Source organism: Triturus cristatus, chromosome 8 (assembly GCF_964204655.1).
Source record: "Triturus cristatus chromosome 8, aTriCri1.1, whole genome shotgun sequence".
Taxonomy (NCBI): domain Eukaryota; kingdom Metazoa; phylum Chordata; class Amphibia; order Caudata; family Salamandridae; genus Triturus; species Triturus cristatus.
Window position 1 is genome coordinate 841570064 of NC_140591.1, and position 21735 is coordinate 841591798.

A 21735-nucleotide genomic window follows, 5' to 3' on the forward strand; every position below is an offset into this window, starting at 1 on the left:
CTGGGCATTTATGTCAACATCTGTGACTCTCATGTACACATCTCGGGCACCTGAAGGACTAGGCTCTATCAATGATAACGAGTTTTAAAAAACTGGCTTCTAAGACGAATGGGCCCGATTTAACAGGCATCTGTAAAGTAATTTATGCCAAATTGATGCCAATACTCACGTATGGCTCATTGATTTTAAAGACCACATATCGGGTTGGCTGGATAAAGCTCAATTAAGGTGTTACAGATGTCTATTTAACCTTCCTGATGCAGCACCATCCTCACAGCTATGGCTGGAATTTGGCCTTTTTAAGCAAACTGTAACATTAGCTTTAAAGACTCGATTATCTGGATATTATGTGTGGTAAGCTTAGCACCGAGGCACCAGGGTCTCTGAAGGAAATGGAGAGGCATCCACGATAAAGCACTATTATGGGTACCCTACTTGAAGGAGGCAATGGAAGCCCTGGAGGCACCCAACATCTTAGCTCATAACCTAACCCCAAAGCTTACAGCAAAACTGCTGGTAGAAACAGCAAAGATACAATCTAGGATCAAAGACATACAAGAACTGTCTCGAAAAAAGCACACCAGCTTATGGGATTTATTGTACCAAGAGCCGGGAAGAGCTGTGAAATTGACAGTTAAAAAAAGAACAGTTGAGGCTGAGATGCAGTTTAATTCCCCTAAAAGCCTACACATTTGGTAGATTAACGGGGTCTATGTAGCAGCATTGCCGCTTATGCAACTTTAGGAAGGAAAGTCTTGCCCACGTAATATGTGTTTGTCCAATTTTGAAAAATGTAAGATGTTTCTGGTTGAAACCTCTGTTCCGACATCTTGGCATAAGGCAATGCAACATGGCTACCTCTGCATGTATGAGTTGTGTGACCCCGCAGCTATCGGCCAGGTGTGTGAAATTCCTCAAAGAAGCTAAAAAAATTATTGATTTTAGTGTCAGAGAGCTCTTGATTATCTGCACCATAAAAGAGATTTTTTTTGCTTTTCTGTCGGACTATATTGGATGCCTTGACTTCTGTGACTTCACCTATATTTATTTATTGATCTATTTATTGTTTTAACAAACAACCCATGTTTTAGTAAGAGTGATTCCTGCAGGCACAGGTGCTTACGGAATTGTCACAGCGAATGTAGTAGTATTTCTGAGAGTATATTGCCTGGGTTTTGTATTATGATTTAATGGGTTGGGGAATCTGCCCAGTGGACCCTAGCCAAAATGTAGTACTCTTCAGTAAGTAGGACGTTGGTAGTGTGTCCAAATAATCGTAGGAAGTATGCTCATGTTATTGGATAAAATTGCAGCGATAATAAGAATTCTTTTTTTGGACATTATATTTTTTGGGGGATAGTCCCCAAATCCAACGTCTATAGAGCAGGCTCTTACGTCAGACAAATTATGTGCTGTCGGGAGAATAAAAATCGATCTACCTCATCTAATCTTCACGGATTGTACAGGACTGGATCCAGCCCCCCAAAAGCTTAGGGAGAAATACTCACTCCATATTGATGCAAGAAATAAGCTGCTACTAAATGGTTGTTAAATAGTAAATATCAACAAGGCAATCCCAATGCAACTACACAATGGTACATTCCTATTATAAAGTATAACACATATATAACTAAATTCCAAAATTGTATCACATTTATTAAAAAAAGAGTTTACAATAAAAATCCTAAATCAGTCAATACAGTGCATATTAAAAACAGTCACTTCATTTCAACATTTATGTCGTACATTTTGAAAATAAACATTACAAAACACAAACTGTTATGAGCCCGCATAACAGAAAACAAACACAGACAGTGAACTTTGTCATTAATGGCACATCCTAAATGACCATAAGTTTTACACCGTGGTTTGGGATATATGTGACCCACTACTATGTCCAATTCTCTACGGCGGTCCCTTGGATTGTGTCTATCTCTGGCGTCGACGCGTTTCGATGGTTTTTGCTTTATATAACCATCTTTGTCAAGACAATTTATAGGCTTTAGTTGCTTCCGGCTCAGTTTCGAACCTATAAAGACATAAGTGCTATTAGTGAACTGAATAGAGGTTCTACTAGCAGAGATATAAAATCCTCTAACCATGTTGGCATCTATTTAACATGATTGTCTTATATTTTTCGATTTCCCCAATGTGTTTATCTAATCTGTTTGAACAGCCTTTATACGCTTTACATGATCACAGTATATAGTGGTTTATGTTACTCCATCTTCATACTACTTTTATATGGGGCATTTCGGCTAAAGATGGTTCTATATATAGAGACTCCACCTACACCAATTTACAAAGTCGCTATCTCCCGTGTTATGTACTGCTCAAATTATCTCTTCCTCACCTTTATCAGTCTTGCCCTCTGCTTAGAGCACACTTCCTGAGATGGTTGTTAAAAAAAGGTTTCGTACTGGCACAATGTGTTAGTTTCAATTGGCCAAGGTACACGGACACACGTTGCTGTGAAATAACATAACGGCATACGTTATTGTTGAGATGGCCCAAATTCATATTATCAAGCTGCATTGACAAAAGAAGCTTACCGTTATGTACAAAACACGCTAACGAAGCTGTGCCGAGAGGCGCGTGTTTCTAAATGGATAAAATCAACAGAGACGGGGGTCCATTAATCCCACCCTTGTATGACGTCTCCTATTAAATCCCTAAAAATAAAATAGAAAGGAACCAATTTATAACGCGGAACCGAACTATTCTCGCTGGTGACTGCCTATAATGCAATTGCATCAAGGCCATGCCGCCTCACTGGGTCCCTGTATTCATTAGGTTGCCGAGTCTCACCTTACAGCTTGCAAATTCGTCCGCCGGTGTGGAGTCTTCTTGCTACGTCTGTTCTTGGATAATCTAATCCATTCGCCTATTTGTTAAAAAGACTCGACTCTCGTGGTTGGCTCGATTAATCACGTGTCGCCGCCCACGTGTGAGATTCTATCGTAAATTAAAATACGTGGCTTCTGATTGGGTTATACCTCCAATCTCCAATGAAGTGTTTTTTTTAAGTGTTGGAATTGATCAAAGTTTTATATAATAGGGAAGCGTATGTTATACGTGTATTGTTTCAAACTGTGTACGCTCGCACGCGTATGCTTAATGTGTATTACGATGTTACTATTTTTAGAATACATTCCTAATAAAACCCCATGTTTATCGTCATAGTCTAAATCAAAGTAAAATACAACTTTATTGTTCCCATCTCTAAATTCCAAATGGTCCTGAAAGTTCTTAATGCAATTTCGTAGCATGTTTGGAAAAATACATCAATACAAGAGTGTATTGCACTACCTAAATGATGACATATAATATGTGGAAAACATTGTTGACATAGCTGTCATTGAAACACAAATATAACATCATATAGTGCATCTACCAAATACAGTCATACAGACATAATTCTTCAAATTGCCCTCAATTTACACAACTGTCAAATACATCAAATATATAACTAAAAATCGTTTTACAACAAACTTGATCTCAGAACAATACGATCTTGATGTAACCACAGATCATAACCTCCCCCGGTTTTTTACATTTCATCAAGGTATTTATGTGGAAATAATACTCATCCAATCTTCTTTAGTATTAAGTCCCCTGTCTACTGTATTTAAATAGCAAATGTGCCACTGCTCTCTCTTTTTCCTGGTGGTATTAGGGTCGCCTCCTCTTCTATTGACAAATATTCTCTCCAAAATGAACCATTGGAACTGATCACAAGTGTGGTTCATTTGATTGAAATGGTCAGTCAGCGGGGCGTTTGCTTTTTTGGTTCGGATTGCCGATTTGTGTTCTAAAATACGGATACGTAGCTCCCTACTTGTTTCACCTACATACCCGAGACCAAAGGGACAAATTAACAAATAAACCACATTCTTACTCCGGCAGTTGTTTAGGCCTTTAGCCCAGATTTTTTGGTTGTTGTATGTCACATTTTTGGCTTCTAGACATAAGGGACAAATGGAGCATGTTCCACATCTGTAATTGCCCTTGGCTTTATCTCCTGTGAGTGTATTCTGTGTCTCATATTTCCCTTCATAGGTTCTGACCAAAGCATTACGTATGGTTTTGTTGCGTCGGAACGCAAACAAAGGCTTTTCTAACGTCACCTCAGACCCATGGTTCAAAATCTTCCAATTTTTGTTAACTATATTCTTTATCCGATTGCTCAGATTTGAAAATTGAGACACAAAAACTATACGTTCAGTTGATTTGTTCTTAGTTTTGACTTTATTAACCTCGAGCAAATGATCTCGATTATAAAATCTCACTCTTTTAAATGAATGTTTAATGAGTTTGCCCGGATATCCTCTGGCCTTAAGTTTTTTCTTAAGGATTTCGGAATGATGATAAAAGTCAGGTAGGGTGGTACAATTGCGTCTTAATCTTAAAAATTCCCCGAAAGGGATATTATCCTTCTGTGAACGCGGATGATTGCTCCCATAGTGCAGGAGAGTGTTTTTATCGGTAGGTTTGGAAAATAATTCTACCTGAAGGACATCATTGGAGTTCTTAATTTTAATGTCCAGGAACTCTACTTCAGACACACTGTAATGAGCAGTGAATTTTAGGTTAGGATCCCCTAAGTTGATCCATTCCAAAAATGTGGGTGACTTCGAATCCAGACATGTTTATAATGAGATGGCCCCCTATTTTGAAAATGTTACCTGCTGGCACCGTTATATCGATGATATCATCTTCATTTGGAACGGTGCCAGTCAGGAACTAGAAACATTTTTGGAATGGATCAACTTAGGGGATCCTAACCTAAAATTCACTGCTCATTACAGTGTGTCTGAAGTAGAGTTCCTGGACATTAAAATTAAGAACTCCAATGATGTCCTTCAGGTAGAATTATTTTCCAAACCTACCGATAAAAACACTCTCCTGCACTATGGGAGCAATCATCCGCGTTCACAGAAGGATAATATCCCTTTCGGGGAATTTTTAAGATTAAGACGCAATTGTACCACCCTACCTGACTTTTATCATCATTCCGAAATCCTTAAGAAAAAACTTAAGGCCAGAGGATATCCGGGCAAACTCATTAAACATTCATTTAAAAGAGCGAGATTTTATAATCGAGATCATTTGCTCGAGGTTAATAAAGTCAAAACTAAGAACAAATCAACTGAACGTATAGTTTTTGTGTCTCAATTTTCAAATCTGAGCAATCGGATAAAGAATATAGTTAACAAAAATTGGAAGATTTTGAACCATGGGTCTGAGGTGACGTTAGAAAAGCCTTTGTTTGCGTTCCGATGCAACAAAACCATACGTAATGCTTTGGTCAGAACCTATGAAGGGAAATATGAGACACAGAATACACTCACAGGAGATAAAGCCAAGGGCAATTACAGATGTGGTACATGCTCCATTTGTCCCTTATGTCTAGAAGCCAAAAATGTGACATGCAACAACCAAAAAATCTGGGCTAAAGGCCTAAACAACTGCCGGAGTAAGAATGTGGTTTATTTGTTAATTTGTCCCTGTGGTCTCGGGTATGTAGGTGAAACAAGTAGGTAGCTACGTATCCGTATTTTAGAACACAAATCGGCAATCCGAACCAAAAAAGCAAACGCCCCGCTGACTGACCATTTCAATCAAATGAACCACACTTGTGATCAGTTCCAATGGTTCATTTTGGAGAGAATATTTGTCAATAGAAGAGGAGGCGACCCTAATACCACCAGGAAAAAGAGAGAGCAGTGGCACATTTGCTATTTAAATACAGTAGACAGGGGACTTAATACTAAAGAAGATTGGATGAGTATTATTTCCACATAAATACCTTGATGAAATGTAAAAAACCGGGGGAGGTTATGATCTGTGGTTACATCAAGATCGTATTGTTCTGAGATCAAGTTTGTTGTAAAACGATTTTTAGTTATATATTTGATGTATTTGACAGTTGTGTAAATTGAGGGCAATTTGAAGAATTATGTCTGTATGACTGTATTTGGTAGATGCACTATATGATGTTATATTTGTGTTTCAATGACAGCTATGTCAACAATGTTTTCCACATATTATATGTCATCATTTAGGTAGTGCAATACACTCTTGTATTGATGTATTTTTCCAAACATGCTACGAAATTGCATTAAGAACTTTCAGGACCATTTGGAATTTAGAGATGGGAACAATAAAGTTGTATTTTACTTTGATTTAGACTATGACGATAAACATGGGGTTTTATTAGGAATGTATTCTAAAAATAGTAACATCGTAATACACATTAAGCATACGCGTGCGAGCGTACACAGTTTGAAACAATACACGTATAACATACGCTTCCCTATTATATAAAACTTTGATCAATTCCAACACTTAAAAAAAACACTTCATTGGAGATTGGAGGTATAACCCAATCAGAAGCCACGTATTTTAATTTACGATAGAATCTCACACGTGGGCGGCGACACGCGATTAATCGAGCCAACCACGAGAGTCGAGTCTTTTTAACAAATAGGCGAATGGATTAGATTATCCAAGAACAGACGTAGCAAGAAGACTCCACACCGGCGGACGAATTTGCAAGCCGTAAGGTGAGACTCGGCAACCTAATGAATACAGGGACCCAGTGAGGCGGCATGGCCTTGATGCAATTGCATTATAGGCAGTCACCAGCGAGAATAGTTCGGTTCCGCGTTATAAATTGGTTCCTTTCTATTTTATTTTTAGGGATTTAATAGGAGACGTCATACAAGGGTGGGATTAATGGACCCCCGTCTCTGTTGATTTTATCCATTTAGAAACACGCGCCTCTCGGCACAGCTTCGTTAGCGTGTTTTGTACATAACGGTAAGCTTCTTTTGTCAATGCAGCTTGATAATATGAATTTGGGCCATCTCAACAATAACGTATGCCGTTATGTTATTTCACAGCAACGTGTGTCCGTGTACCTTGGCCAATTGAAACTAACACATTGTGCCAGTACGAAACCTTTTTTTAACAACCATCTCAGGAAGTGTGCTCTAAGCAGAGGGCAAGACTGATAAAGGTGAGGAAGAGATAATTTGAGCAGTACATAACACGGGAGATAGCGACTTTGTAAATTGGTGTAGGTGGAGTCTCTATATATAGAACCATCTTTAGCCGAAATGCCCCATATAAAAGTAGTATGAAGATGGAGTAACATAAACCACTATATACTGTGATCATGTAAAGCGTATAAAGGCTGTTCAAACAGATTAGATAAACACATTGGGGAAATCGAAAAATATAAGACAATCATGTTAAATAGATGCCAACATGGTTAGAGGATTTTATATCTCTGCTAGTAGAACCTCTATTCAGTTCACTAATAGCACTTATGTCTTTATAGGTTCGAAACTGAGCCGGAAGCAACTAAAGCCTATAAATTGTCTTGACAAAGATGGTTATATAAAGCAAAAACCATCGAAACGCGTCGACGCCAGAGATAGACACAATCCAAGGGACCGCCGTAGAGAATTGGAGATAGTAGTGGGTCACATATATCCCAAACCACGGTGTAAAACTTATGGTCATTTAGGATGTGCCATTAATGACAAAGTTCACTGTCTGTGTTTGTTTTCTGTTATGCGGGCTCATAACAGTTTGTGTTTTGTAATGTTTATTTTCAAAATGTACGACATAAATGTTGAAATGAAGTGACTGTTTTTAATATGCACTGTATTGACTGATTTAGGATTTTTATTGTAAACTCTTTTTTTAATAAATGTGATACAATTTTGGAATTTAGTTATATATGTGTTATACTTTATAATAGGAATGTACCATTGTGTAGTTGCATTGGGATTGCCTTGTTGATATTTGTAATTGGTACCCCTTTCCCTTCATTTTACGAGGGGTCGCTCTCAGTTCAATATACTGTTAAATAGTAAAGCCTGAGGAAAAGCGTTTAAACCCTAGAAGCCATGTAAGACTTTAGCGCTCTCAATGGTGCTTATCTTATGGGACGTTAGAGGGAGAGCAGTTGGCGTAAGGGCTAGGGCGGCCGACTGCAAATCTGGGGGGGTCCAGTCTCAGCATAGCAACGACTGTGATTCTGGTCAAATCACTTAATCTACTTGTGTCTTAGAAAAATGACTGTGTCCTTGTGTAACGCAACGGGTGCTCGTGTAAAGCGCTCTGATGGCTTCGGGTCAAGTTCGCGCTAAATTAAACTCTGGGAAAAAACAAAAAGTTAAAATAGGTCCACGTAGATCCCCCGTCTCCGGAAATGATATTTTTCCAAGTAGGAACATTTGGCAAACCTCGCAGTTTAGCTCAAAGGGAATGTTTCCGGGAAAGGTCTTTTGTTGAGCCGCTCATCACATTGCCCCTCTCCTCCCCTCGTATTACACCACAGCACTCCCTCTGGCAGCTGAAAACACTTTCAGGCAGAATCTATTTCCCACGGGCCTCGGCAGAGCAGGAAGGAGACAGGAGCAACTGCGACAATCCTCGCAAACTAGGAGAACGGCCTGAGAGGAACGTCCTAGGCGAGACGTGAGCGCGAGGACCGTGACCCGCGAGTTCCCTTCCTTGCTCCGAGGATGAGGTTCCTCGCTGTCCGCTGCCTTGGCTTTCTCTCCTGTTTCCCTTTGGCCGTCATCCTCTCAGAGGCTCGGGTAACGTGTGAGTACGTCATTTTTTTTGGGTTGGTATCTCCTATATGAAATTTTGCTCTAATGCGTGTGAACCTTATCGTTCGACTCCCTCTCTCTGCGCGTGCGACCAGAAGTGCACAAAACCCGTAAATGTGAGCTGAATGAATAGGATTACAAACCATGACATAATTGTTTTTCCAAAGTCGGGTTGTGTAATACGGTCTAGGAGGCGAAAGTCGGATAGTGGCTTAAGAAAAACATTGGGATTTTTTTTAAAAATAATTTTCGAGGACAGCCAAGCCTTCGTTTTTACATGTAAAAAAACTCCCCTTCCCTCGTTATATACATTCGAAACAGCAACATCCCTAACAGCTGTGCTATTAAATCGCCCACTAAGCCTTCTTCGAGTGAATCTCTGTGACACAATTTATATAAAAACCGAGCTTGAGCGTGAATTAAATTCCCCCAGATGGACACATTTCTGGGTCACGATGCGAAATACATTTTTAAATGATTTTGACGACTGAAGTGTTTTTTAGCTTGTTATTTGCACTTTAATGAACTGGTCTGGTGAACCCGAACAAACATGTTTACTTTGTCATGAGGCATGTCTGAGGATTTTTCCAAGAGAAGCTATGTTAAAACGCGCTTTAATTCACATACAGGGGCGTCTGTTTATTTGTAAAACAAACACAAACACGCTCTCTGGAAAGATTTTGCTGAGCATACATTTTGTTTGAACTCCCAGTAAGCCTCCGAATGAAAACATTGTCTGAAGGTCGCGTGCCCAGGATCTCTTTAAAGCTGATTAGCTGCAAGGCTTTTTAATTGGATCTGATCTTGGTATGGCGGTGAGACGTGAAGAAGACACTTCGAAAACCTGAACTCTGCTGAAAGTGATGGGCTTGGGCTGTAGTGCTTACAAGCACCAATCGTGCTGGTCAGTCTGTGAGCTAGCGTCCATGTAGGACGTGTAATATGACTTTTTCATGGTGTAGTATGTAAGGGCGCATATATGGCCTTAAGTCACAATAGGAGACACGTAATTGATGTTTTCTATTTCGACCCCCTCCACACTTTAGTGGGATCTGACGCTGGCTAAAGTCGGGTTTGTTTAATGACACAAAGTTTCCACCCTGATGGCGATGTTCGTTGAAAAAGGTACATAAAGTGGGGTATGAATTTAAAAATCCCCATATCCAAAGCGCTATAATTGACTGACGATACTGAACGTCAGCCGGGGCTTTAAAATGGATGTTAAGTAGTGTGGGTCTCCAAACATAACATATGTATGTGTAAAGTGCACATTCACCCAGATGGGTCTCTTGACGCTGAATAACAGATGTTTATTGTTACCCAACTCAATGGTACGCATTTTATCAACTTCAAAAGGATGAATGGCTGAGTGGACCTACCAGGATTTGAACTTGTAACCATGAGGTCAAACACATGCTCCCGCAGTGAACACATTAGTCCAGTAAGCTACTTGACCCGGGTCTCCAAAGATGGTGTGGTTTTGTAATGAAGGATGTGGCTTAAACACGTAAACTACATTTCTGTGATTCTCACAGTGTGCCATCCAACCTTTGGTTTCTCTCTGAGCTTTCTGTTATTGGATCCAGATATATAACGCAACAATTGATATACACCTAAAACCAGCCAGGACTATTGGCTTTGTCAATGGTTGTTAGCTGTTTAAGATAAATGACTAACGATGATTTTGTTTTAAATCCCATTGAAAATGTTTCAATTCTGAAATTGTGAGACATTGAATTAAACATGACTGACGCCTAGGGTTGCCACCTTTCCAAGAGAAAAATACGGGCCATTTTGTTTTTGTTTTAAGAATTTGCAAATGTTGAGCATGATACAAAATAAGGCTTTAAACAAAATCATATGTATTCATTTCTAACATGACTTTTCTGCCTTTGTTTTCTTTATTGGCCAGGGATTGTTAGAGCAGCTCTAAAACACATTTAAAAGTGCTTTCTGTTTATATTTGCTGTTTGACGCATGTACACATAAGGGCTAAAAATACCGGCATAGGGGATTTTGCTTCTTTTCGTACCGGCCGGGACATTGTAATACCAGTGGTGCCAGTAGAAAAACGCTCAGGTGGCAACTCTACCAACACCTGTGAACGGAGTAGAGGCCTTCAGAGTGTTGCAATCATTCCCTTTATGTTTAGTCAATGCTAGCCCCATATCTCTTTTATCTGCATATCTTTTCTCTTCAACACCCTCTATTTACTCTCTTCTCAATTCACTTCCTCACATCTCCTTTTCTTCATGACTCACAACTCATGCCCTCACCTTAAGCACTGTATTTTTTTTAAACTTTGGCCTTGTGAATATTTTGACAGCTGTGTACCTTATTCAAACACATTTGGACAGAATCACAATTGCAACTGGAATACGTGACCATTTGTTGGTGAACTCTGCAAAGAGGCCAAGGATAGATGGCAATGACTTTTAAACACCTTCTTAAACTTCGACTGAGAGGTGCAGTGAGAAACCTGCACTGCCTCCGCCTCAGATCCAGTGCACACAATCATGGCCTGCTATAAACATCTGGCAGTGACTCAGTTGAACGTATACGCTATACAATAGCGAAAAACACGGCATCCTTGAAACAGCCAATTCTCTTACGAAATGCAAGATTAAGTCAAACGTGAAATATAACCAGGAACTAAATTGCTGACAAGGAGTGCCTTAACGCCTGATCAGTAATCGATCAGAGTTTTAGCAATTACAGATAACGACATGACTAAAGGGTTCAAATGGGATGTGTTTCAATCTCCATTTTGAAATACTACTGGATCTGAGACCCGGAGGGACTCGACCAACTTAAAGTCCTGACATGAGCCACAGCTGCCACCTGGCAACTGTGCAGCTCCTGGTTACTAGAGAGTACCCATCTCAAAGTGGTGGTTTGGCCACCTACCTGCCTCCACATTCCAGCATCAGATTGGAACTTCCCAAATACCATTAATTTATTATAACATTGTAATACAATTAAAGGCCTAAAATAATGATGTGATAAAAAAAAGCATTGTAAGCGCAGTGTCAGCACCCGGGTCTCCTAATTCTAGCCGCTTGTCTGTATCTGCAGGCTCCAAGATTTTTCGGTCTCTGAGGTGGGGCCTCTAGGTTGCTGGGGCCCATTTTAGTTAAGAAAGATGAAATGCCCTGAAGCCGGCCCAGGGCTCCACTCTTCAGTGTGGCAGAGACAGGTTTACGCCTTGGTGGCTGGCAAAGGTGCCTTGGAGGGAGGGTGCTCTACTCCAGGACTACCGTTGCATGGAATTTGCTGCATTATGCTGAAGAAAGGCTTACAAGACCCCTTCGGGGGCTGGGAGGGGGGGGGTCATAGGCTACTGACGGACCACTGCTCTACAAACGTGGTAGTTGGCAGTGCCGGATTAAACCCTGTGGAGGCCCTTTGGCAATCAAAAATTCGGGGGCCCCCTCGCAAATTATCTCCTAATCCGTTTATATTTTTATCAACCAACAATTTTAATAAACCGATTTTAGTACACTAAACTAAACAGTATGAATTAATAATTTTATTAAACATTTTTTTTTTTTTAAATTTGGATAAACCAACAAAGTTTTCGTTTCTTTGAGTTCATTCTTTTTCTTCTATTTTTTGGAAACCATTTAAGAAAGCTTGATTATAATTTTCTATAAAGATCAAATCAATATTATTTTGAGGCTATTTTTGCCGGGCCCCTAAAAGGAGTGGGGCCTAAAGGCCGGTGACTACTTTGCCTATTTGGTAATCCGGCACTGGTAGTGGGGATCTTTTGCACCTGGTGTGCTGCGACCCATCCTATTATGACTTTGCATACTGGGCCAAATGGTTCCTTTCTCACTTTAAGGCTCATGGTATGAAGAGCGAGCAGTCAAACTCTCCTTGTAGAGGTAGTGTGTGGGGAGTAGACTCCTAACCCAAACCATCAAACAACAGACAATAATTCACTAAAAACTCCAGTGCTTGTTTTCTAATAAAAATAAAGTACTTAAGTATCAGAACTAAACAATTAGATAAGGTTTACAGCTTAAAGGTGAGCAATCTCACTCGTGGGCTCTTATGTAAACACTAAACCCTCTGTGCCATTCTTCCAACTCTGCCTAGCTCCCCATTGTCTATTGTGGCTTCGGCGCGGTTTGATCTTGGGCGAGATTAAGCACATTTGCAAGTTGACTGACCCCTCCCTGCATCAGCAGCTCGTAGGACAGTCGGTAGTTCCCCCCCCCCAAAGAGATCTCGCCATCAAGGGCGGCTTCCTACGGCCGGATTATTTTTGACTCACTTTTCGAGACTGGGCCCTGGTGACCTGCTCAGCGGAGACGCAGCTTGGCTGGTACTGGATGGTGGGCTTGTCGGGCCTGTACTGTAGCATCTCCTTCAGCTTTGCTTGACGGTCGCGGTGGCTTAGTTCCTCTCTCACAACTCTCATTTGACGGGTGCTCGTCTTTGGCAGTTCCGGTCTCGTGACCGGGGGCAGGTCTCCTTCTAGGGCGATGACGGCTTGTCAGGGGATGCACAGCATGTTAGCAGCATACGTCCTGTGCGTTGTCAGATGGCACCCGTTATTTAGATTAAAGTTTCTTTATGCAGCTGCCACATGAACGAACTTCTGGGAGACCCATCACAACTCATATCAGTCCTTCCACCAGCACATGCGCACATCCAAGTGCTACTCACCAGCGCCCCAGCCATTCCAGATTCCATCACTCTCCGCCTGTCTAAAGAGAGCAACACCCTGCCACAGCCATGTCTGCGGCGAGAAACGAGGCAGACGTCTGCCTGTAGCTTGACGAGACATCCTTAATTAACTGAGAACCCTGTAACTAAAAAAATCCGTGATAGTACAACACCCCTTTCAAACGTTGCCATATCCCCACGCCGTGTCTTAGCGAGCAAACAGCACTGTGCAATAACTGAAGCTGATATTTTTTACAGATGGCGACTGATATATTAAAAGAGTACTGACGTCAGTTCTGTTTAATGGCAACCTTAAGGTGGCAGAGGGCAGCTGATGTTTGTGAGGGTTTGCTATTATGTGGACCGGCAGGCCCTGCGGCAACCCGGGCCAGACCCAGGGAAAAGTGTAGGAGTCAAAGCTTTACCTGACCCGGACAATCTGGTGAGTTACATTCATAAAAATTGAAAAAATGTAAATTGATACTTGTATAGCGCACTACTCACCCGCAAGGGTCTCAAGGCGCTTGTACGAATACCGCTGTGGAACCCATCCTGGCTTTCCCTGTGAGGTGTCCACTCCTGGGCACCTCCAAGGTGGAGGCCAGGCATCCTTAGCGTTGTGGGGGCCGTTGTGGAGATTAAGCAAGCTATTGCCCAGAGTTGCAGAGTGGGACTCCATGATTGGAATAGGCACCGAGGCGAGAATTGTCAGGTCCGTGGAATTTTGAGCCCAAGAACCGCCGAGGCGGGGAATTGAACCCTGGTCCCGGGCCAGACCTCTGCATCAGGGTCTGCCGCTCTAACCATTGAGCCACACTTCTCCACATGAGCTCTGGACATAGAGGGGCGTAACACAGGCCCCGCAGCCCCCACGGTGCGGGGGGGCCCGAGCTGCAGGGGGCCCCCTCATCACCGTACTCAGGCCCGAGAGCTCCATCTTAAATACCGAGTGGGGGCTCCTTCATGTACCTTGAAGGGGGGCCCCTTCAACTTTCGTTACGCCAGTGTGGACCTACAAAGGGCAAAGGAGCCCCCTGGGCACCTCACTCAATCGAGCGAGTTCCATTGCAGGCCCCTGATCAAGAAATAGAGTAACAGCACCAGGCCCATCTTGTATCGCATTTTCAGGTGATCGCTCTCACCCATCGGTGGTGGTGGAGAATGGGAGGAGCTTCATAGCCATTGGACGACACTGCTGCCCATTCGGGCCAACGGCATCATGTATGTCATGTGTGGGATCATTAATATTTGTTGCAGCCCAAAGTCATGATATATGGACTCTATGAGCCCCTCCATGCTAATTATACACATGTATAAGACATGAGATGCTCGCAGGGAACTGTGTGCGATCTCTATGTTCCCTGGTGACATCTATGAGTGGGGCACGGACATGGTGAATTAATGTGTGCTTGGGCAAACCCTGGCAATATCTTCAGATCACATCCATGTATGTGCCATGTGGCTACTTTGAGCTGGCATAGGACTGTGTGTGCCCTAATGGACAACGAAGAATCGATGTGTGTGCCAGTCCCCTCATCTAAAACCAGGGATTTCTATTCACAAAGTAAACTTACTAGTGAGTAAATCTACTCATATAAATGTAATATTCAAATTTTTAGTAAGTGTACTACCTTTTGGCAGTTCACTATTTACTAGTGTAAATGTACTACGAAGTATAGATTTCAATGTCTCCACTCCCTAAATTCATGGGGTGGAGCTTAATTTACAAGTGTAATGTTACCACTTGTGATGTTTCACACATAGGCAGAGGTCTCTGCCATTAAGACGGAGACTTCACAGTAAGAAAAAGTTTATTAAACTTTAAAAAAAATAGTAAACCTATTTTCATGTTAAATGTTAATGTAAATTAACTTCATATATTTATTTTAATTGTAGAACAACATTGAAAAAAGTACTCCAGCACTAATAACTTCTGCATTAACTGTTAGACTTGACAGCCTGAGGGTGGTCTTCCCCTAACTTTTTACCTGCCTCCCTCCATTTTTCTGACCTAATTTTTGCTGGCTTTTAGGACTTGGTGCACCTACTACTGCTAACCAGTGCTAAAGTGCTTTTGGTCCCTCCCCTAAACATGGTATCATTTGCTTATCCCCAATTGGTATATTTAATTTACTTTTAAGTCCCTAGTAAAGTGCACTACATGTACTCAGGGGCTGTAAATTAAATGCTATTTGCAGCACTCATTGTGCCACTAACCTAACTAAGTAGCCCTCTAACCATGGCTCAGGCCTGCCATTGCAGAGACTGCCTGCACAGTTTACACTGCCACATTGACCTGACAAGATAAACCTCTTGTTATGCGTAAATCTTCCCTTTTCTTTACATATAACTCACCCCTAATGGAGGGCCTGTATAACCTGCAGGGTAGGTTGCAATATATTTAAAAGGAAGGACATGTACTTTTAAGTTTGACATGCCCTGGTAGTGAAAAACTCTCAAATTCGTTTTTCAGTACTGCAAGTCGTATCTCTCCTATTGGATAGCATTGGGATTACCTTATAACATCTATTAAGTCTAATTCCCAATTGTGAAGAGATTAACTTTTCAAGATTGGTGTCTCTGGACTCTCAATTTAAAATCACAACGCATGGTGGAGTCTAACTTCAAATTGCAGTTCTGAAAATGTCACTTTTGAAAGTTGGCATTTTCTTACTTTATAAAACCGAATAGATGACCCAAGACCTGGAACACAGATACTCCGGTGCACAGCCATTAAACTGGCCCGTAGGTCACTCTGAATTTATACATTTTTGTTTCCATACATTTCTATTCTCAATGTTTTAAACCATTACTTTCTCACTTTTATATGTTAATCCATCTTGTACTCAAGGCTCGAGTCGGGGTACAACACGGGTGGACGGCGTCCCCCCACTTATTTTACCGGGAGCTCGATAACTGGAGCCACACATTCACTCTTTGGCCTCTCTGGGGCGAGATCGGAGCTCATTCAGAGCGATGCTCACGCGCTGGCTTCTCTGATGCAATCGTATCTAAGGGGTGAGAGAGGGGAGGCAATGAGTCTTATGGTGCAAGCCACCTTTCTTGACGTCACTTCCTGTCGTGACGTCAGCGTCCCCCCACTTCTTTTTTTTAGGACTTGTGCCCTGCTTGTACTCCAAGTTTAAACAAGTAAAAAAGATGAAACACGATATTCAGATCTTCCGTGTTTTATTCTCTGTAGGAAAGTGGCTCTGTATATACTGTTCCCAAATAGGTACAGTGTGTACAGAGTCCACAGTCCCCAGAGGTTTGGCAGAGGCTAACGTTGGATATAACCTTACTCTCTAAAGTGGCAGCTAGGTCGAGCAGTAAGGCAGTATCAGAGGACAGTGTAAAGCATTTGTTGTACACACTCAGTCAGCAAATGGTTTCACACACTCAAGAACTGAACTCTAGGCCAATGGTTTGTATATAAAAATATATGGTTGTTTTATTTTAAAACCAACAATAGGTATCAAAATATACTTTCTCAGAATGAGATGCTTTAGTTGAATACTTTGCAATAGGCAGTTGACTTTTGAATGCAATAGTTACAGTTTGTTGCAATAGGCAACACAATTTCAAACACAATAATACATTGAGCTCAATGGGAATTATAAGTTATATGCAATTGATTACTTTTCTAACTCCAGGACTGGATCCTAGATTCAGTCCTGGGACAGTTCTTGGAAATATGTGAGTAAATACGTTTTAGTTACTGTTGTGATTTTTAAGCAATATCTTGCTATTTTTAAAAGTTGACACTTAGAAACTTTTTCTAATCAAATTACCAATGTTATCCTACGGGAGGAAATTCACTTAGCAGTTAAGTGGGGGTATGGTTACTTTTTCGGGTTCAGTGTTAGATCCTGGATCCAGCACTAGTATACCACCTGTAAGCAATTGATAGAATGAGTTTAGGCTATACAGGCGATTTTTAAGGAATATTTAGAAGTTTGCAAAATCGACACTTAGAAGAAATTTCACAGAAAAACAGTCAATGGTTTCATATGGGAGAAAGTTCAAGTTACCGGTAAAGTATGTTCTCGTTACTTTTGTAATCCAGTGCTGGGCTCCTAGGCTCAGTACTGGGACATCTATCTAAAACAGGTAAGTAATTACGTTTCACAGTTGGTACGATTTTTAAAGAATTTTTGTAGTTTGCAAAAATCGACAGAAGAAATTTCACAGAAAAACAGTCAATGGTTTCCTAAGGAAGAAAATTGAGTTAGCGGTAAGTATGGTTTGTAATTACTTTTCAGGGTCAGTGCTGGGCACCAAGATCCAGCACTGGGATCTCTCCTAATAGCAGGTGAGTATTTCCGTTTTCGTTACTCGGTTGATTTTAGGTGAATATTGTAAAGTTTAGAAACTCCACACTTGGAAGAAATTTCAAGTGAAACCAGTCAATGTTACCCTATGGAAGAAAGGTGAGTTCCCGGCTTTTGGGTAAGTACTCAACTGGCAGAGTTAAGGTTCTGGGCATAGACTCAGGGGTCTTCCAGGGTCAGGTAAGTACAGTTGTTACACCCTCAGCGGCACAGGGGCAGCCAGGTGCAGAGTGAGTTAGGCCCAATGTTATCCTATGGAAGGCAGGGGGCCCTTGGTTGGTGGCTGCTGACTGGCAGGCCACGCGGCTGTGGGAGCTGGGCTCCTGGTCACTTGCTCAGGGCAAATGGGGAAGTAGGTAGGAGTAGAAGTTGCACTGCCAGGGCCACTCGGGCGGCTGGGTGCAGGGTGCTTTTGAGCCTTTGGGCGCTCAATGGATTACAATGGAAAAGCTCAAGGACGAACAAAGGCTGAAAGCTCGGGGACGGAGACTCTTCAGGTGCGACCACCACTTCGAGAGGTAAGTTGGGTAGTTGGAGGATAGGTAGGTACCCAGGAGTTGGGCACAGGCAGCCGCAGGGCGCCGGGTGCAGGGGTGCCTTTTGATGTCGGGAAATCTTACCCTCTGTTGATCGCGGTTGGGGGGCTCCCTGGTTCTGAGGCTGCAGGCGGCGTCAGGAGCGTGGAGGTGGGTCCTTGGGTGCCGGATTCGGGGTCACAGTTGCTGGGGGGACGTCCTCGGGGTCTTTGTCCACTGCAGCACTGGCCAGGCTTGCCGGGTGCAGAGTGTGCAGGGTTCGCGGTTCCTGGCTGGTGCCAGGGGTCAGTTACTTGCTTTGAGCAGTGCCACTGCTCGTGGGAGTCCCAGATGCTCAGAGTCACAAGGTAGCCAGGTCCTTAGGGGTTTGTGAGGTTGCTGGCCACAGGAGATGCCGGGATTTAGCAGGAGCAGGTTCGAGGGTCGACAGGCCGGTAGGGCTGGGGCCAAAGCAGTTGGTGTCTTCCTCTTGTTAGCAGCTGCACGGCAGGTCTTCTTTCTTCTTGATCTTCTTTGCTGTTTCGGAATCTGGAATCTAAGGAAGGAAGGTTCCGGGTGTCCCTAAATACTACATTTAGGGGTGTTACAGGTAGGTAAAGGGCAGGGACCACTGGTTCCCTGCCCTGGGGTGGGTACAACCCCTATCCTGCCACTCTCCTGTGGTAGGGGGGCAGTGACCTAATCCTAATTGGGCAGGGCTCCCCATCTTCAAGATGGCGAGATAATCGGGATGTGCTTCACCTCGCCTCCCCCACCTGAGGGGTGGGGTTGGCAGAGGCTGGCACACCCCTTGTCCTTCCTTGGGGTTTCCGGCCAGTCTTCCCGCCAGAGAGGGGGTTTCGAACCGGTAGGGGCCAGTTGCTGGGTACGGCAAGTGGCCTGGGGAAGCTCACAAAGGTGGCATGCCTTTGAAGCTTCCCTGCCCATCCTGGGGGAGGAGACCTAGCACCTCGCCCAGGATGTGCATTGTTGCAGGCCCAGGAGAGCGGATGGCTCTCTACCCAGGGATCCAGTAACATGTCTGCTGTGTGGCAGCCTAGCCAGCCCCTCAGAACAGACGTGGATTGTAGGTTAGGTTCAGGGGGCATCTCTAAGATGCCCTCTGTCATGCATTGTACATTAAATCCTGTACTGGCATCAGTGCGGGTTTAATGTGCTGAGAAGTTTGATACCAAACTTCTTAGCCTTCAGTGGAGCCATCATGGTGCTGTGGAGTTTGTGTTGACAATCTCCCAGCACCATATACTCTTAAATGGCAGCACTGTACTTACAGTACCCAGGAATGGACCGGGGTACTGTAGGGGCACAGGGCTCATGCTCCTGTACCCACACCACTGGCATAGGGCACCCAGCTAGAGGGGTGGCTGATGTATGCCAGGGCAGTGTATGTTGTGGTCCTGGCACACAGGGATGTGTGCCATGCCGACTCTCTGTTTTGTTCTATACCCAGACACTCGGCCTGCAAGGGCAGTGTGTTCGTGTCAGGGTACAGGGCCTCTAAGGGTGGCACAATAAGTGCTGCAGCCCTTAGGGGCCTTCTCTGGTCACAAGGCCCTGGGTACCTAGGGTACCATTTACCAGGGGCTGACATGTGGCCAGGGTTTGCCAAATTGGGTTTTAGGTTTCAGCATAGTTTTTAGGGAAGGAACATAGGCCGTGGGCACCTGATTGGCAGGAGCCCAGGGCACACTCAGTCAAAGTACATTCAGCAATTCAGCAAAAAGTGGGGGCATACCATGCAAGAAAGATGGCACTTTCTCACATTCTCCATACAATGATTCCAACAAATAACAGCCCACGATGTCTTTTGGTTCATTATTAAAATCCAATTTCATCCATGATGTAACACACCCAATTCTTTCCTACAATGTTCTAATTTTCTTCACTTTAGCCATTTTGTGCTTGCTGCCTGTTTCTGCTCAGTCTGGGTTGGGTGACAGCTGGGCTTTGTGTATTCCCTCCAGACAGCCACACACAAAGGGAGCTTAGGTGTGACATGATGGGCCATCCTGGGAGATGGGAGGGAGGAGCTGGGCACAGCATCATACTTACACCTCATAGACTGTGCCCCGTTCACACACAAAGGGAGGCAGATTCTCTTTAGTGAGTCTGGAGCCAGGGTAGGAAGGGAGGACCCATGTGCACTTTAAAACCTTCTTTGAAGGCAACCCCACTTCAAAGGCACAACTGGGTATAAGTACTGTACCTCTGCCACACTGACTTCAGTGCACTTCTGGACCTGTGAAGACTTTGCCAGGAAGAAGAACTGCTGTGCTACTGAAAGGGCTGACACTCTTCTGGGCTGCTGCTGTTCTGGGCTCCTGTCGTACTGTTCTGCCTGCTGTTCCCCTGCCTGGGAAGAAGGTCTGGACCTGCATCCCATGAACCCAGAGTGACTCAAAGGCAGTGGCGTAACATAGACACCAGTGGTGCAGGGTGGCCCTAAGCTCCTTGGGGGCCCCCCTCAGCACAGTACCCTAGCCTGAGAGCTCCCGTTTGAGACCGGAGGGGGTGCCCTCCATGTACCTTGTAGAGGAGCCCCTTCTTGTTTGTTATTCCAGTGCTCCAAGGGCTTGCTGACTTGTCTCCTGTTTTGAAGTCTTAGGGACATAAAAGACTTCCATCTTACATGCATCTATACCTCGACTCTGCCATCTGTGAGTCTGTCTTGAAAAAGTGGTGCCACCCCAGTCCTTGACCCTTGGAATTGAGGCCTAGGGTGCTTCTTCAAGCCAACCCACGCATCAGCATTGGAACCGGCGCATCTTCACTGTTGCGAGGATCAGAACTATGCTTCTCCACCTTTGTGTGGATCGGAACCGGTGCATCCGCGTTGTTGCATAGAGTGGACCTGGCAGTATTCTACCTTTACTACGCGGTCATTACTTCGCATATTTTAGTTCGCAGATGCCCTTACTTAGCATGCATTTACTTAGCATGCATTTACTACACATGTTCCATTACTTAGCATTCATATACTACGCATAATGGAGTTAGTGTGCAAATTAAAGTTTTGGAGTACAGGGGTATTTTTAGGGGTCAGGGAGGGTTAGGGTTTTGGGGTGAAGGGGGTGTTTTTAGGGTTCAGGGTGCATTTAAGGTTTTGGGGTGCTGGGGTATTTTTGTGGTTCAGGGTGTGTTTAGGTTGTGGTGTGCTGGGGTAATTTTAGGGGTCGGGGTTGGTTAGGGTTTTGAGGTGTGGGGGGTAATTTTAGGGTTCAGGGTTCGTTTAGGTTTTGGGGTATTGGGGTATTTTAGGGGTCAGGGTTGGTTGGGGTTTTGGGGTGTATGGGGCATTTTTAGGGTTCAGGGTGCATTTAAGGTTTTGGGGTGCTGGGATATTTTTGGGGTTCAGGGTGGGTTTAGGTTTTGGGGTGCTGGGGTAATTTTAGGTGTCAGGGTGGGTTAGGGTTTTGGGGTGTAGGGGGTAATTTTAGGGTTCAGGGTGCGTTTAAGGTTTGGGGGTGCTGGGGTCATTTTAGGTGTCAGGGTGGGTTAGGGTTTTGGGGTGCATGGGGTATTTTGAAGGCTCAGGGTTCATTTAAGGTTTTGGGGTGCTGGGGT

General features: G+C 43.5%; 2 protein-coding genes across 3 annotated transcripts in view; one reads left to right on the forward strand and one right to left on the reverse strand.

Moving 5' to 3' along the window:
• ARL13B (ARF like GTPase 13B) overlaps nt 1-13248 on the reverse strand; it is a 672441-nt gene extending 659193 nt beyond the window's left edge. For both annotated transcript variants that reach the window (XM_085622339.1, XM_085622338.1), the window contains exon 1: nt 12910-13248. The gene's annotated coding sequence lies outside the window, so the exon portion shown is untranslated. The remainder of the gene's footprint in view (nt 1-12909) is intronic.
• The window catches only part of PROS1 (protein S), a 308818-nt gene continuing 295351 nt past the window's right edge, over nt 8269-21735 (forward strand). The window contains exon 1 of the mRNA XM_085622337.1: nt 8269-8622. Within this exon, the coding sequence (XP_085478463.1) occupies nt 8541-8622 (82 nt within the window). The 5' untranslated portion in view covers nt 8269-8540. The remainder of the gene's footprint in view (nt 8623-21735) is intronic.